Below are 19051 nucleotides of genomic sequence, written 5' to 3'. Positions count from 1 at the left end.
CAAACAGAAAAACAAACAGGTAAAGCAGTGCAATCATGATTATTACAAACATACAGAGCACAAAATTTTACTTTTTTGTCCACCGGCCAAATAGCTAACGAATGTTCATATTTTACCAGCCACTCAATAGATTACCATTGTTTTTTTGGCTGGTGAGTGAAGCATGTCCACCAGCCACTTGCCTATTTTACCAGCTTTTGACTGGTGGCTGGTGCAAATTTTGTGCATTTCTTCTAAAATGTACATGATTCAGTCACACACCCCATAGGAGACAGATACGTGCACACACACACACTAACACCAGCTACATACATTGCTAAGCTACATAGCCCAAAAGCACTTTTTGTTGTTGTAATATCCCCATCTTCTTTGTAGCCTCCAGTTTCTAATGGCTTGTGGCAATAAGCTGGTGTCCCCTAAGCTCCATGAGGGTCTGGAGCTGAGTGGGATACTAATCCAAAAGGGTTATAAAACCAAAGCCCTGTTTGTGAGACCATCAAGGACCCTTTTAGTGTACTTTTTTGTTTATTTGTTTTTTACCACTTAATAAATTACGTTAAATGAATAAATTAATAAATCTTTTGCAAATGAAATGTATGCTGTTTATTTATTGTGGTCTGTTTATTAAATTAAAGCAGAGGTTTGAGAGCAATCAAAACGAAGAAAAGCATGTATATATATATATATATATATATATATATATATATATATATATATATATATATATATATATATATATATATATATAACAGAGAAAGAAATAAGACCAAATATATATATATATATATATATTTGGTCTTATTTCTTTCTCTGTTTAAGACTGACTCAGAAGAAGAAAATGAACTACTGAAGTAATGACTACCCCTGTACTAGCAGTCATGATGGAGATGGCAACCTTGGCACTAGTAGTGATGATGAAAACTGTTAAGGCACATTCACACTGCCAGCAGTGCTGTTAATAGGTGTAGAGTATGCAAGGAAGAGATGGTGATCCTGGCACTAGTAGTAATGATGAAGACTAATCTTTATATTTAACACTCTTTTCTGGTTATTCTTCCTGACAACTCTTCAGATGACGAGGAATTACACCAGGCTATAATTGCCAGTATGGAGAGTCAAACGTGAGTAGCACACACACACAGCATGTGAGCTTGAGAGATCAGGATAACTTGAGGATAACTATTGAGGATGATGTGATCTGATACTTGATATGAACCGTTTTATCTTTAGATTGTTATGACATACACATTTTGAATTAGATGGTTGCTTACCACTGATGATTTAACAGAATGCAGGTTGTTGCAAATTATATCAGATCGCTGTGTTTCTGATCATTCATTTTTAATGTTGTCTTTATAGTGCAGAAAAGGTCCTGGTTCAAGAGATACTGCTAAAATTGCCAAGCAAAATTAGCACAAAACAGCAGTGCAAATTTAATGTAAGCCACTCTGCTGTCTGGGAGGGAGCCATGTGGGGCTTCCAAAGGGTATCCTATGACTCTGACTTAATGATCTGTGTAAAATTCTCAGATAACATGGGGAGAAGTGGGGAAGGGGTTGATTTAGGAGGACCAAGAAGGGAATTCTTGAGGCTGCAGATGGAGACCTTTGCCAGGTCACCCATGTTTGAGGGAAAAGCAAACAGCAAGAACTTGGTTCTTGACAGTATTGGTAATGACTTGCTTCTCTTAAATTAATAATGTTAGCCATTTTAATTTACATTAAATTAAAATTGCAATTTTTAGCTTATGAACTGATTTACAATTTATTTAATAGCAAAATGAAATCCATGATTTTATGTAGCAGTGAGTCTTTATGTATTTATCAATATTGCATTTCCTTTTATTCATTTATTCATTCATGTTTTGCAGCTCTAAGAGAGGACCAGTACTACACAGCTGGCAGAGCCATTGTTGTAAGCTTGGTACATGGTGGTCCACCACCAAACGTCCTCTCACCAACAGTATTTTCTCTTCTGGTTGATGGTTCAGCAAAGCCTTTCCTAGAAGACATAGCTAACACATACCTCTTGGAAAAAATCAAAAAGGTCAGTTGGTAGTTTTTAAATGTTTTATTGCATTAGATTTAGGTCACATTACAATGTTCTCTTGCTGTTTTCCATTTTGAGAGGGAGTTTTGATCCAGCCCAGTCTGCCAATTGCTGAATGCCCACTTTCCATATGTTGTAGTCAGCAAAGTGTTTTTTCCTTTTTTTGTCATATTGTAGCTATATGGAAAAAAAACTGCACTGCTGTGAACTGTTAGGGGACCCTTGGGCATCATGCTATTATGAAGACCTCTAGTGTCTGAGCTCTTACTAATAAGTCTAAGACTAATAAGTAGCTTCCATAACAAGCTATCTTGCTGCTCCTTGTGATGCTAGGTATCTGAAAGTACAACCCTTGAGGACTTTGAGAAGTCAAAGGCACCTCTGCTTGACTACTAGGATGTCTATGGTCTATGTGGTTGATGAGAGACAGGGATCTGCTGGTACATGATGTTGTCATGTTTCAGGTCACCCATAGGGTTCAAGGTCCATTTCAAAGGTATTCAGTGTAGGCTGTTTACAGTCAGGTTAATCAGAATAGGAATCAGAATTTTACCCATTGACCAACATAGTCTAAGACTAACTCCACAAAATCTGTTATTTTTATATAAAATTAAGTGACAAATTGACAATGCACAAGTGAATTAGGAACCCTAATTAAATTCTGCAAAATAAATACAATTGTTCCATGTTCTTTGTACAGATTCTGTGAAGGACTGAAAACTCTTGGGGTTCTGGAGAAAATCCAAAGGCATCCAGACAGCTTTCGCCCCCAGTTCTGCTATGAGCCAAGCACACTGACTGCTAACCAGGTGGATGATCTTTTCAGCATTCGTCTGTCTCCAGAAGGGAGCAACAAGAGAGCTGCTGAGGAGATGGTTGTTACCTTCTGGAGAGACTATCTCCAGGATGCAGAAAGTAATTGAAAGTTTAGTGTACACGTAAACTGATCATCTAATTATATTTATTATTATTATTATTATTATTATTATTATTATTATTATTATTATTATTATTATTATTATTATTATTATTATTATTGTTGTTGTTATTATTATTATTATTTATTTATTTTTACAAAACATACCTGTATGACAAAAACATTGAGTATTTTAACTGTGTATATGAGCACACTATATTAGTGTGTGTGAAAGCTTTTCAATAGTTTTCATGAGAACATTTCAGTTGTGTATGTAAGCGTATAATTTTTCAGTTGTTTGTGTGAGAGTGTTTCAGTTGTAAATGGTAAATGGACTGTACTTGTATAGCACCTTTCTAGTCTTCCGACCACTCAAAGCGCTTTTACACTACAAATCACATTCACCCATTCACACACATTCATACGCTGAATGGGCTACCATGCAAGGTTCCAACCTGCCCATCAGAGGAAATATAATCATTGACACACTGATGGCACAGCCATCAGGAGCAATTTGGGGTTAAGTATCTTGCCCAAGGACACATCGACATGCGGACTGGAGGAGCCGGGAACCGAACCGCTGATCTTCCAATTAGTGGACGACCCGCTCTACCTCCTGAGCCACAGCCGTATGTGTAAAAGCATTTCACTTGTATGTGTGTGTGGTTTTCAGTATAGTATGTGAATGAGTTTGGTTTCATATGTGTATGTGAGAGGAAAAGTACATGTATATGCATGGTAATTCTGAATAATGCCCCTCATGGCTATAAGGATAAACTCACTAACGGTTGTTAAAGCTCTAAAAGAGGTTCAAGGTAACCCACATCACCCTGACCTACAATTAGTGAAACAGCAGAATAAAACATAATTTGCTCTGCACTCCCGTTTGATTCTGAAATCACCAATACAGGAAGTCACAGAAATCAGAAATAGTCACATCCTGTTAGAGATGATCCCGATTTCATAAAATGTTATCAGATCAATCTATTCAAGCTTGTATCCACTCAAATACTGTTTTAACGGTGTTCTGTATGATAGAGTAGACCTATAACCTATAAAAGTGACCTTGAACCTTGTGATCATCAAAACAGCATTTATTCTGTAATCTACAATATTATTAAATTATTTTACATAGAAATTCAACCAACAGCAGGTACACCACTACCTGGTGGTCAACATGCTGACCATAAATCAACTGACTTGTCAATCTCATTCCAGAGATAAAGAAATTCAAATTAAATCAAATTATTTTTATTCAATGTAATTCTGTTTATCTTGTCTTGAGTATTTGGGAGAGGTCTTGGTATAAGCTTTTATCTTCCTGCCACTCCTGCACAGCTGTTTTTTTTTTTTTTTTTTTTTACTTTCAATTAATGCATAGCTGAATATATGAAGGAACAAGTGTGTTTTTGTAACATATGTGAATGACTTTGTGTACATATCAAATATTTAAATTTTTATTAAAAATGTATTTTGTTATGTTCAAACAAATAAAGGAATAAAGTAAAACACCAATCAGTTCTCAAAATGCAAGGGGACAGGAGCAGAAATAGACATTAGGCCTACATCCTTTATCTATCAAATATTTAGACTGTCAGGGCTTCACATCTGTACAGAGGAGAATCTTCATGTCCCATTTTTTTACCAAAAGTTTTGTGTATTTCAGTTCATAATGCTGACAAGAATTAAATAATGACGTAATATTCATATTGTGTCTGTCTGTAATATTTAGTAACTGAATGTTTTCTGTCTCTTAGGCAGATAAAAGTTCATCAACACATCTGAATTCTGAGTACATGATCAGACTAATAAAATCAAAATCTTTACAATCAAACTAGAGTTTCTATAACACGTCATGTTGTTGATCCAACACCTGAGCCAATCAGCTCTTTGATCCAGCCAAGAGTTTCCCATCATGCCCTGCATCTTGCAATCAGTGGAGAGCAGCTGAGGTGCCTGGCTCTAAAAATTGCGACCGCTTTGATCTTATAAGTTTATTGTTGCCCGCGCATGCGTGACGTCAGAGCAAGTCCGGATCAAGTCAGACATAGATCTAACTGGCATGCATTGTGCGGTGATCGCTGGTGATCGATTCTGTACAGGCCTGGCTCATCTCAAACAAGCCTAATGTTAGCAACCATTAGCTCCAGACAGCCGCTCAGTCAGGGGAAATGCACACATAGTTTTTATTTAACCAAGCCAACAACAATACTTTCAAACACAGACACCTTTGCAATTTTGCTCGAAGATTTACCTGAGGGTCGACTCATAGTATAATTCCAAGTTCGAGACTGCCTTGTATTCTGAAAATATCCCATATTGCATATAGTTTTTTGTTTATTATACACAGATTAGCAGCAACACACACACACACACACACACACACACACACACACACACACACACATGCACACACACACACACGCTCCATTCAGTGTCACAGGCAGAGCACAAATACTCACTACGCTCACATTAGGAAAACCAGCTATTCAAAATAAATATTCTAAATCATTTTAAAAATATTTGTACGAAATAAATATTCATAAAAACCCATTATTTGTGCTTTGCCGAATACCAGACTCAGATTCAGATCCACCCCTAGTCCCCAGATGATGTATCCTAATGTCTTTCTTGATCCCTTAACTTTTCATCTAGCGCCATGATGACTGATGTCTGATGGTTTTCAAATGGCAAAGGGCTTTCTCATATTTCTGAACATGTCTGATATTGTTAGCTTATCATTGATACCAGTATCAGTATATATGTCACTGATAAGTAAAAACAAACAACAGAAATGCCTTAATATGTTTAAGATCATTTAGAAACAGTGACGCCATTACATAGTTTGTTACTTGAGAGCACTGGCAAGTTTATGAGCTTATGTCCAGCTCAGTACATTTCTTGGTGTTTAATAATCAAATTTAAGGTAGACTTATGTGTTTATGTAAAAACCACAATGTATTGTATATTATCAGATTTTCAAATCTCAAACACTGATACCAGTATCTGCCTCAAAAATCCATTATCAGCCTGACTTTATTGAAAAAAACTCAAGCTCTTTAGGATACATTTTCAAAAGGGGGATCTGATGCATTTTACAGTACATGTTGAATGAAGGTGGACACAATACTGCATGAAAATTGGAAATCTGAAAATCTTTAAATGCAACTTACCACGCTGTGTATCTGTGGCTTGCGTCTCTTTGCCAGGTCTATGATATTGATTCCATTGTAGTAGAGGTTTTCCATGCAGCCGTGGAAGTTCCTCCTGAGGAAGGTACCGGGTTTACCAGGCAGCGGAATGCCTCCAAAACTCAGCTATGATTAAGGGAGAACAGAAACAGTAGACCTTAGACACAGAAATTGATCCCATATTAATATATACTGTAGTACAAACATGAATATTGATCTATCTATCCTTCTATTTATCTACTTCATCTACTTTTTTCATTCATTTTTATAAATAATCATGTACAATTAAATTCACATTCTGTCCTATATTTTACCGTATGTTAAACCATCACCAGTGTAAACACATATTTAACAGTCTCAAAATGCATGATGCATACACACACACACACACACACACACACACACACACACACACACACACACATATCCTCGCCATACTGCACTGACAACTGAGCCAGTGATTCAGCAAGTAAGCAAACAACAGCCACTCACTGAATCCAAACATACATGGATACAGTATGTCTGGTCTGGAGCTGGTTTTCATGGTGTGATCATTGTCCTTTGGATCCAATAGGCCTTTTTCTCAGCAGAAATTTTGACTTTTACTTGTGTTACTAATAACATAAACGATGGCTCTGTTCTATTTAAGTGTCCCAGTAAGCCATGACAGTGTGACAGTGACTTGACATGCAACCTGGACCCTGAAACTAAGGCAGCTCAATGGGATTTAGCCATCATTCATTTTATTATTTACACCTGTGCTTTTTCTACTGTGACATGCCAAAATGTCAAAATATTAATGCTACAGCCATTTGGGCAAGGCATTTTACTATTTCAACATGACTGAGCACAAAGTGTGCTCCATAAAATAATTGTGCTGCATATTAATGCGCATGTCATTTATATATGGGTGTAATGTTCAGGTGTCTACATATTTTTGGTCATGTACAATTCAGGAATAAGTAACTTGTGTTGATATTTTTAGGAACTGACCACTCAGCCCTATCTCCCTTAGTCACTGTTGCTAATGTATGCTTGTCAAGATTTCCGTTCTCCCCGCCAAATATGCAGTTTACACAATAATGGTGGCAGATTTACCACGCAGAGTTTGTAATGGGTCCTTGATTTCAAACAGTGGGCCTCTCATTTACAACAGATGACCATCGATTTTGCCAGGCAGAAATGACAACTGTTGCTAGCAGACTTTATTAACTTTAGCTCAGCTTCATGTGACTTCTTATAAAGGGGACATAACACGTACATTTCTAGGTCTAAATTTAATCTGGGACTCTACTGGGATATCTTTTCATGATTTAAAGTTCAGAAAACTCCTTATTTATCTTATACTGGCTCTTTATGCAGCCCGTCAGTTCAGCCTCTGTCTGAAACAGGCCGTTTTGGCTCCTGTCTCTTCAAAGCAGCCCTCTCAATGAGCCCACTCTGTTCTGATTGGCCAGCTCCCAGAAGCTTCCCTTCAACAGACATCTGGCAGCTCCAGAGGCTACATAAACAAACAGTAGTAGTAGGATTTCACTTCTTTTTCCTGTTCTTTACTTCAAATATAAATTTCTCAAATACATGTGTACATATTTGAGCCCATATCTGATCTGAAATATGTGAGTGGACAATGTGGACAACCCATGGAACAACCTTAGCAAAGAAGATGTGCATGTCGGCATATGTGAACAATCTGACACCAGTTCAATGGGGAAGTATAGGTAACATTGCAAAGGAAGCACTCAGAGCAGGCTGAAGCGTGGACTTCTGACTTGCAGGGAGCTTTTTGCATATGTTCACCTCAAGTTGTGGAACTTTGACCATGTCTAACAGAGACATCTGACATAAATATATAGATCACAGTATAAAAAAACTGAAAATCACAAAAAGCATGAAAAATTGCTGTCTTTCTACAGCAATTTAGAAAGTAAATTGCTGTAGAAAGTAATCATAATCCATTTTGTTAGAAAATGGTTTGAATATGTTTTAGAACAGTGGAATAAAATAATAATGCATATTGCAAATACACCGTTTTTTTGTTTGTTTGTTGTTGGGTTTTTTTATGTGGCTTAAAGTAAAATCAGCAATTGTCCTCAGCATAAATTGTAGAGATAGACAATGTTAAATGCTGACCAAACATCTTTAGAGGTTGACAGTCCTCTTGGCAGTCTGTTATTGAGATAACTATCTGAGATAATTAAAATAATTAGTCTCTGCTACTTTTCTTTCTTTTCTGTCATTATTAGAAGTTCCTCAAATAATTATATAAGCATTATTGTATTAACTCCCAAAGGGGAACAAGTAATCATCCTATAGCACCACCAGATGAGATCCACTCCGATGAAAATAGACATCACCAAAGCAGAGCATTGCACTTCATACAGCCCTGTCACACCTGGAGCATCTAAACACATATGTCAGGATGCTATTTGCTGATTTTAGCTCTGCTTTCAATACTATAATCCCCCATAAACTGGCAGACAAACTCAACAACCTGGGATTAGCCACTGCACTCTGCTTATGGATTGGATTATTCCTCACTAACAGACCACAAAATGTCAGAGTGGGCACACATCCTCGACCCTCATCCTGAGCATAGATGCACCGCAGGGCTATGTGCTCAGTCCAGCTCCCTTCACTCTCTTCACCAATGACTGCACCCCCATCCACCCCTCAAACACTATAGTGAAGCTTGCTGACAATCTCACTATAGTGGGACTTAAATCCAACAATGAGGAGACACATTACAGAGAGGAGGTCCAACATGGGGTCGAGTGGTGTTTGGACAATAATCTGGTCCTGAACACCACAAAAACCAAGGAGATCATTGTGGACTTTAGGAGATCCAGGAAGACCACACATTCGCCTCTCCACATAAATGGTGAGGAGCTGGAGAGTGTCAGTGACATCAAATTCCTAGGGATTCACATAACAAAAGATCTCTCATGGTCCCTTAATACCTCCCACCTGATAAAGAAAGCTCAACAGAGACTTTTCTTCCCAATAAAACTCAAACAGGCCAAACTTCCCTCTCAGCTCCTAATAAACTTTTACAGAAGCACCACAGAGAGTATCCTCTGCTACTGTGCCACAGTATGGTATGCCAGCTGTGCTGCTGAGAAACGGAAAGACTTGATCCAGGTGGTAAAAATGGCACAGAAGGTTGTGGGAACTTTGATGCCGAACTTGAACACAGTGTATGCTAGCCATCTACACAAGAAGGTTAGTAACATCAGTAAGGACCCAACTCACCCAGGTCACTGTCTGTCTGTCCTCTTACCATCGGGGAAGAGATACAGAGCCTTCAAAGCCTGAGCAAACAGACTGAAGAACAGCTTTTTCCCCAGAGCTGTAGCCTCCATCACCCCCCACCCTCCCATAGCTGCTGAGGACTGTGGACTGTAAATATTACCACCCAACCCCCACTACCCAACTGCTGGTAATGCACTCCAACACTTTATTACATACATCTAACTTGTTGTGCAATACTTTTTTTTATTTATTATTTATTATATTTTATTTTATCTTGTTCTCTATTGCTGTGGTCAAATGTGGTACAAAATGGTAAATGGGCTGTATTTATATAGCACCTTTCTAGTCTTCTGAAAGAAGCAAAGTGCTTTACACCACATGCCAACATTCACCCATTCACACATTCATAGACTGATGGCAGAGGCTGCCATGCAAGGTGCCAACCTGCTCATCAGGAGTTCTAATGCTCATTCTCACATATACTCACACACTGCTGGCATTTGGGGTTCAGTATCCTACCCAAGGACACTTTGACTCTTTATGATAGAGATGTTTGGCCCTTTTCAGATAAATTGATTAAGTGGTACACTCAATTTTACCAAGCTGTTTTGACTATATCATTTTCAGTTCATGTAATTTCATCATTCCATGCACTCACCTCGTAGTCCACCTCCAGTGAGTGCCCTTCCCCTTTGGTTTGGAAGTGCTGTGAGTGGGAGTCCACTGTGAGGTTAACCTGCTTGTTGAAGCGCTCTACATGGACAGAGTGCCAGTGCTGGTCATCCAACAGGCTGCCCACAGTGACAGCGACACGTCTACTGCTGAACCTCAGCCTGCTGTCGTCTGGAAAAACAGCAAGGACACAGTGAGCAGCTACACATCCTCCACAGTGAATCTGTGGATGTGTGAGGGCAGCTAGACTGGGCAAAAAGCCCGTGGACATACATAGAATTATATGTTGTCCATTCACACAGATTATGTGTACTGTAGAAAAGAAATGGGTGAATAGGTTTGAAGTTAGGTGAGGAGCTGAATTCAAACAATGAATCATTCTGTCCACAAAAAAAATACAATCCATATCTACTCTGATAATTGAGTTCAAGCATAAACTAAATATGTCAAACATTTGCTGGTTCAAATGTATTAAATGTGACAATTTCTTTCTTTTCTCCTCTTACTGTTTTGAATTTAATGCCTCTGGTTGAAAAAGATTCCAACCTCAAGATATTTATACCCTTGCATACCTTTTTTAAATTTTGGTCAAACAAATGTAGCAATTTGAAGAGAAAACTTTGGTTGCTCATGCTGAATAGCCCATTAACTGAGAAAAATATTCTATATACACTATGATAATAATCATCCTCCAATCATGTGTTGCAGCACAGAGATGTACTAATGACAACCACCGCAGGGAATCATCCAAACATGCTCAAAAATACACCTCTGTTTAAGGATAAATATCTCCTGAATGAATGGTTCTCAAAATCACCACAGACAGACTAAATCCTTGTGGAAAAAATGTGTATTTCGAGAAAGGTTGGAAACACAAACATAGTTCACCTAAGTTGAGGTAGAGGTCTAGTCTCCCTTGGTGAAGCTCCAGGGTGATGTAATCTCCTCTCTGCCCCTCTCCATGCAGTAAAACACCCTCAGCCTGATGGCTCTTGAACCGAAGAGAGATCACATCTTTCACTGTTGACATGGACTTCTGGTTGAACCGATACAGCAAGGAGCTTCTGCCGTCAAAGTCTGCCACATATGACTCTGAAAGAATATCAGAATAACTTCCAAATCAGTGTTACACCCTTTACTTTCTGTAAACAATAAGAAAACTTCGCTACATGCTTGTGAAAGATTGTACTTTTACTCTTAAAGTTATTGTCACCCTCTGGAAAATTGCTCCTCCAATCAAGTCTGCATTCTTTTTGATGATAAATTCATACTTAGACAGCACTGAAAATCTGTGTTTTTGCTCAGTAAACAATTTTTGAGCTGTCTCAGTTTTCTCATTAATTTCTATTTCACACGAGTATTAAAAAACTATTTTTGCATGTTACAGGCTGAAATTTGGATATATGTTTTAAAACAAGCAAAAAAAGCAAACAACATGAGTGTAAAGATGGTATTCCACTACTGCTACCCTTACTAACACTGTTGGTGCTGCTGCTATGGCTCTTTTTGCTAAAAAGAAGAAAAATAAAGAAAAAAAAAGAAAAAGAAGAAAAACTTTTTTTTTTTTAATTTCATGAAAACTGTGGGGTCACTGTCAAAATTAGCAGAACAAGTGCCTCAATTCACAACATGTTATGTGCACATGGTGCCAAACCTGAAGAGAAGTCTGGCAAAGAAAAGAATAGGAAGAATAGTATGCAAGATAGTAATGGCATGCCACTGTACAACAAGGATAATACAACAAGGAGCAACAAGAGGAAATAAAAACAAGAACAATAATATAAAAGGATAAAGCAGATGATAACAACAGTTTCCGTAGACAAGCTGCTTATTGTTGTTTCAAGCCATCACAGCATAGTCATAGCCACTGGTTCTAATATACTACCTTTAATACTGGTTGCCAGGGAGTCAGTTACACTACAAACAGTTAAATTGTATCAAAGTAACAGTCTTTTCACAGTGGAGTCAATGCCAACTAACTTTGCAGGTTTATAAGTATTTAGCAGTCATGCAGCTCTGTTGATCACGGTTTGAATGTGGTCTGTCTCTTTGCTGTCAGACTGTAGTATTGCTGAGATCAGGCTGTTCTACTGTAATCTGAGTGAGAAAGGCAAAGAGTATTGTATACAGTGATGAGGATGTACATACAATATACAATTGATTCCAGATAGTCCTGAATAACATATCTGGGAGCAGTTAGTGGTAGTGGGCATTCTCAGCTTCACCTCTGTATAAACCTGCTGACACAACAACCCGAGACACTCTACACACTGCATAGATTCCAGTCTGTAATGTAGCAGGATGAGCTGCATAGCAATATTACCTGCTTGTGTCTCTCCATTTCAGTCCATGCCTCGCAGATAGTTTCTGTAACATAAATAATTCCTTATCTATGTTGTAATTCATATACTATTTTAGGTTTATATTTATAGACTGACACATGAATCTAAATTGAATCTAAAGTGAGGAACAAGGGAGTCTGTGGGGCTGCATTAATGTTTTGCTTATCCATAATACACTACAGCACTGTGTAGTGGTTGGGCATTATGAAACTGCTCACTGTTGGATATTCTGACGGTCTTTCACAGTGCATTAATTCACTGGCTCATCTAGTTAGTGCTGCTCCACAATGCGTGGGAGAGGTTTGTCAGTGAATCCCCTTATTTTTATTGAACATCGCTCAGGATATAAATGTTACTGTGTGTCTGAATAACATTCCTGTTTATCATGTACAGTCACAGAGGTCCAGTCTCTTTTTAGATCTTATTACAATCACTTGTACGACATTATCTCAAAATAATATTTTACAATTAAATATTTTAAGACTGTAATTCCAAAATAATTATATATTTTGTTATTTTGAGAATTAAAGCATAATTCTGTGATCAGAACTTAATGATTTAATTAGCTTAAGATAACTGATGGTGGCCATAAAGCCAAGCATTAGGGCAACACATTATAGGTATGTCACATGTTTCAAAACACCTGCATCCATGCAGCGACACCAGCTGCATCTTGGTGTCGTCATCATGGGGTGACACATCAACATGTTCAGATATGCCACTGTCTCAGTCCCCAGTGTCAATGCATGTCAACACTCCAGAAAATTAGTAATTATATCACATTCACTCCGGGGATTAGCACATCCAGGCTACCATGCCTTGACTACTTCTTCTGTCTGTAAGGCATGTCTGGTGCGTGCTACAGGTATCAAATGATATGTGCCAATTGACGCTATGTGTGACGTATGCATGTGACAATGCAGTGTGATGCATTGTGTTATGTGTTGCATTTTATGTGCAGGTCTACTCATTGTTTCTCCTCTTACTTACTCTTTGTCTTGTGGCTTAGAGCAATGACTTAGTGATAAAAACCCACCTGGAGAGAAGTATAAAATCATGTTATCCTGACATAATAAGACATTTAAGTTATGACAACCAAAATATAATCCAATTGTTATCTTGGAATATGCTTAAATTTCGAACATAAGCACAATTTAGTACCATGACACAACATCATCATTTAGTCATCACAGGGAAGCTAAATGGGAAGGTGATTTTGGCATTTATCCGCCTAATGCAGTAGCATTGGCATTAATAATAGTAATGTAATGATCTAAGCTGCACTGGGCATGTTTTTATATCGTCACTTTGTGTTTAGGTGATCATACTGTACTTTGCAGCAACACATATAAAGAAAATAAGCTTCACTCAACACTTAGTTGTAGAAAATGACACAGGTAACCTGCTATCTAAACTAGCACAGACCTCTCAGTCTTGTAAGAAAAACAAAAAAGGTTTAACAGAAGAATTGGGGAAAGTGTTTTTGGATTGTTTTTTTTGAATTATTATGGAGTCTTTTCAGTTTGCTGAAAAGTACGTAAAGTCTATAAAGCTACATACAATGTTTCCACCCTACATGTTCAAAATAATACTCCTTTTAATGGTGAAAAGTTGATGCTGATACTGATTGTGCCACCACTGAGATCCACTGGCACCAGATTACCAACAGCTGCTGAAAAAGAAGCATGCAATTTAAAGTGCTGAACATGAGGCAAACACACCCGCACTGTGTGGTTTTTGATTTGTGTATTCACTATTGTTTGGGGAACGAATCAAGGTGTTAAAACCAAGTGAAGTGAAAATAGTTGTCACTAATCCCCATTCAAGAGTGTAACTGCAAAGCCGGATGTATAAATGATTGAATCCTTGTAGGTGGTGTAACCACAGAGGTTTGATGTGCAGACTGAATGCTTTCAGAGCATGCCATTAACCGGTGGGTATGTGTTACTCACTGTAGGAGCAGCCGTACACCTCCACTCTGAGGCCCATCCAGCCACTTGGGTTCCAGTCAAGAGGGATGAAACGAAGGAAACGGGTCCTCACTGAGTGGGACAGCTTGTTCTGGACAACAGCCTCCGAATTCACATTCCCGACAAACCTCTGCAGGGCCAGACAGAGACAAAGACGGTGTTTATGATAGCAGTAGAAAACTTATAGAAAACAAGTCACAAAGGTTCCACTGAGAAATAGCAGATTGTACATGAATGGTAATATGTTCACCAGGAAGCAGGAAATGATACTAGAAAGATAAGCAGAATAACAAGCTAAAGTCTGTAATAGCACAGAAAACAACACAGCGCTGATCAGAGAGACCCAAGGGTAACGTCTTCACCCTCTCCTTGAACATACAATTTGATGTAAAAAGATAAGAATCATCATGTGGTATAGAAATATGAGAATATCTGTTCACACAGGTCCACATGAAATGGAGGGAAAATGACCACTGGGGCAGCAAAATGAGGACTCTTGCATTGTTTTCTCTTAGAAGAGCAAAAAACAAAAAACCTCTGAGTACACTTGTGAAATCTCATTCTTCTTTTTCATTTCTATTCCTCCTCAACATTCACTTTGCACCAAACAAAGCCAGAGGATATAAACAGCAAAACAGAGAAAGAGAGAGTGACAGATAGATGCAGAAAGAGACAAACAACCTCTCCTCTCAAATGACTGATTACCAGCTTCTTCATAACCAGTTCAAGGCAGGTGACATATCCAATCAATAAGAACTCATACTACAGCACAAAGAACCATAAAGATAGATCAGCTTGAGGGTTTTCTGAACATAGTCAGACATGGCCAATAATTCAGCTTTCCACAACAGCAGAAACACAATATCATACAGCATAAAAGGGTATGCTGAGTAGCAGCACAAATGGCCGTCCAATGCTTGTAGAGCACTCCAAAGTGGAGGCATCATTAAATACACCAGGCTGCTGCTTCTTGGTACATAATCAAGGCAACAGTGCGACTCATAAAGCTGTTATTGGGATTTACGCCACCGCTTTTCCATTTTGAGCCATTTACCAAGTGGAGCCTTGTGGTTGAATCTTAAAACAGGTACAAGCACGCTTATTTATACATGCACTGTAATCCACGGCTGCACAGGGGAGGGAGGGATTAACTAATTGCACTGGGGTTTAAACATTTGATTAAAACAAATATATTACTTTGGCACTACAAACAGCTTGTGTAGTGCAAATTTGAGAAATACGTCAGCCTTGAAAACAAAGACATTCATATTCATGACATTTAGGTTTTTGAAATGCTTTCAGCCAAAAAAGTCTCCAAAACTGTTATTTTTTGGTATTTTCTTTAGAATCAGACTGATAAAAACATGCTGCCGTGGTTGTCAGACAGGACTCAAGCTACAACCTTGTCTTTTTTTTTAGGCTTTGTGTAAGACATATGAAAGGATGGAGCACAAGAAAGACAATTTGACTGTGCCACATTCAAAAGCTATGATTTGAACTAAAAAAAACTAAAAGCAATATAGCAAGCAAATGTAGCGATATAAAAACATGTTGTCAAATCTGAAAAATCAAGGTATATGTTTAGTGTGTGTTTGTCTTCTTCCTCTGCTTCTTAGTGTTCTCATAATTACCAACCCTGTCTTTTATGGGCTCAAATTAGGGTGAATTGTATTGTAGCTGTCTATCACCATATCTGAATGTATGATTTTGTATGTCATCTAAATCCACAAACTGAAACAAGGACAGAGTCTCAGGTGAGGTTTGAAAACCTTATAGCAGCTAATTACAGAGCAGCTCATTATCTACAGGTTTCGATACATTTATTTTATTGTAACATTTATTGTGACAGTTTATGATAAATGACAAATAAAAAATGACAAAAAATCACAATACAAATCCAGTTTCAGGCAAGTTAGCGAATGCATATTCAGTAAAGTAAACATTTTGTAGAGTCAGGCTCCTTATGTGTGTATGTGTGTGCGCCTATGACAGCGAAAAGAGCGATAGACAGCAAGTACACATACACACACACATTACACATTATTTTGACCGTCTAACAAAAAATGTCCCTACCAAAGTTAAAACCAAACCTATGCCCTTGCATTCAAACGTGAATGTCTAAAAAACGTTTTTATTTGATTTGCACAAATAATTTCCAATGTGCGACTTTTAAGTAGAGAAGTGAGTAATAGTAACACTGAACACCACTGAACAAAAAAACAATTTAACGTTATGATGATCAGTGATGCTTCGCTTGTTAACTAGTCATTTCAGTTACATTTTTACTGAAACAAGTCCACATTTACCTACAAAATGGGTGCCAAATTAGAAATGGCTCCTGACGTTACTTTATTTTTAAAATATCCATGTTGCTTGTCCTACACCTACAAACGAGGCCTACTTTAAATTGTGTATTTTTATAAGGGAGTTCGGCATGAGCGTTATTAAGTTCAGAGGTTCAGAGGCGGTTCAGTTGGGGTGTGCTGTCAGCTCCTTCAGCAGACATGCCCCCAGTGTTTCAGAGCATCTCCATTGGCTATTCAGGAGGAAGCGTCAAATGTGGGACAAAAGTATTTGTGCTCGTAGATTTGATTTGTAGCTGTAAACCCAGGATTCACACATACAATTGAGTTCTAAGTGAACATTTTCACCCACAAACAGATAGATGTGTAACTGCAAACCTTTTTTGTAACTGCAAATCTTTGGTGAAATCTTCTTTATGCACACAGTGGAAACTATTTGTGTAAATCTTTTTCATTTATTCACAAATTGTCATACACAGCTACAGATCTCCTTGTGGATTCAAAAATCAAATCTATTTGCTCAGTTATTTTTTACACATTCATACATTTGAATGCAATGGTGTAGGTTAGGTTTTAACTTTGGTAGGGACATTTTTTGTTGGACAACCAAATAATTGTATTCATACAAAATGTTTTCAGACTCTCACATGTGGTGATACACAGCTACAAAACAGTTGACCCTAATTTAAGCCCACAGTCTTTCCACTTGTCTCCCAGCGGAACATTTGGAAAATCTAAACTCTGTCTGTGCCTGCAGTGCAGTTATTACTATTCATTAGTTAAGAACACTTAGTATGGATGATTAGTATTTAAGAGCAATATCACAACAAGCACACCACTGTTGAGCCTGTCCTGAACTATGACGTTTGTGTTTTTTCCTCTTTGGAAACAATTGCAACAGAACATCCTGTGTGTTCCAGCTGGGAGATGAGGCAAAGTCTGTGAAGAAAATGCCTGAGGGTGCAGAAGATTTTCCAGGGGACCAGAGGATAGAGGTTGGCCCTCATCCACATAAACAGTCCTAATCCCACAGTGACTTCATTATTTCTATTTGTGTTTCTGTCACTGTGGAACAGCCTCCCTCCTCATTCATTAAGACTCTTTACTCTTTCTCTCCAGTGATGAGCTCCCTTGTGTCAGTTTTCCACATACATTTATTTTAATAAATTCACTGGGGGATAAATCTTGCTGCTGGCAATGCAGGCGCTATACAGTATGTTCCAGAAGGTCATTGGCCAGTTAAAGACCCTGAGGGAACACATGGGGAAGAGAAAGCTGTGAGTTCATGACCTTGCCATAAGTCAAAATACCACAGCAGTTCCCAAACGCCAGCCAGGAGTAACCCAGACCAAGATCACCCAGATCTTAGATATTTGTTAGATATCTTAGGTAGTGGAATGTTTGAGATTTCTCTATTGCTGACAACAACAAACTTTCTGCAACACCTATTTATCAATTTACTTGATTATTTGTTAAAAATGTATCTATAATCCTGTCATCCTGTTTTTCTATGCTGTCATTTTGCTATATGGTCTATTCTGTACAGACCACATCTATTGCATATCTGTCCTTCCTGGAAGAGGGATCCCTCCTCTGTTGCTCTTCCTGAAGTTTCTTCCATTTTGTCCCCTTTAGAGGGTTTTTTGGGGGAGTTTTTCCTTTTCTTCGAGGTTCTAAGGATAGGCGTTGTATTACTGAAAAGACTGTAAAGCCTCCTTGGGCAAATTTGTGATTTGTGATATTGAGGTATATAAATAAAAATGGACTTCACTTATCTTGACTACTTAGTAAGATTTTGGAGTTTTATGGTTAAGGTTACATAAGGTGGGATATTTTGGTTAAAAGTTACATCAAGGTATTTTCAGGCTTTTTGTTTGTTAGCCATGCTAGCATCTCTGTGAGGCTGTACTCAGACAAAGTGATGCTTTAAGCAAAATGCTAATGTCAGCATGGCAACTACCACGACCTCTATCCAGGGTGCTGAATCTGTATCCCCGGACATTTATTGCGCAGGCAGGCTGGAATCTTGCTTGGGGGGACTGATGGCCAAAGGTTTGCCATGACTGATCAGCCTCATATTTTGTTTAAGCTCACCACATAAACCTTGTTGTTCCAGGTCCAGGTTGCTGAATCTTGGGGATGTTTAAGCCACGTTACTTCCATTTAAAAAGCATATTAATGAACTAACTAAATCACTAAAAGTAAAACTGACCTTCTTTTACAGATATAAGACTTGTTTTACCCAGAACTGCTGAAAACAAATTATTCAATTTTTATCTGTTTTGGACTGTGGCGATACAATTTATATGCACACTCCTGCCGCTACACAATCTCTAGATTCAGTATATCATTCAGCTTT

The 19051-nt window shown here is 38.1% G+C and overlaps 1 protein-coding gene across 1 annotated transcript in view; it reads right to left on the bottom strand.

The window, feature by feature from the left end:
* The window catches only part of LOC122992791 (contactin-associated protein-like 5), an 81832-nt gene that overhangs the window by 42148 nt on the left and 20633 nt on the right, over positions 1-19051 (bottom strand). Inside the window, exons 4-7 of the mRNA XM_044366720.1 lie at positions 14372-14519; positions 10966-11169; positions 10064-10248; positions 6139-6282 (exon numbers count right to left, since the gene is read on the bottom strand). Coding sequence (XP_044222655.1) covers positions 6139-6282; positions 10064-10248; positions 10966-11169; positions 14372-14519 — 681 coding nt within the window. The remainder of the gene's footprint in view (positions 1-6138; positions 6283-10063; positions 10249-10965; positions 11170-14371; positions 14520-19051) is intronic.

The sequence above is a fragment of the Thunnus albacares genome, chromosome 11 (assembly GCF_914725855.1).
Source record: "Thunnus albacares chromosome 11, fThuAlb1.1, whole genome shotgun sequence".
NCBI classification, from domain to species: Eukaryota; Metazoa; Chordata; class Actinopteri; order Scombriformes; family Scombridae; genus Thunnus; species Thunnus albacares.
Note: the sequence above shows the minus strand (reverse complement) of the source record. Positions and strands in the feature narration are given on the sequence as shown.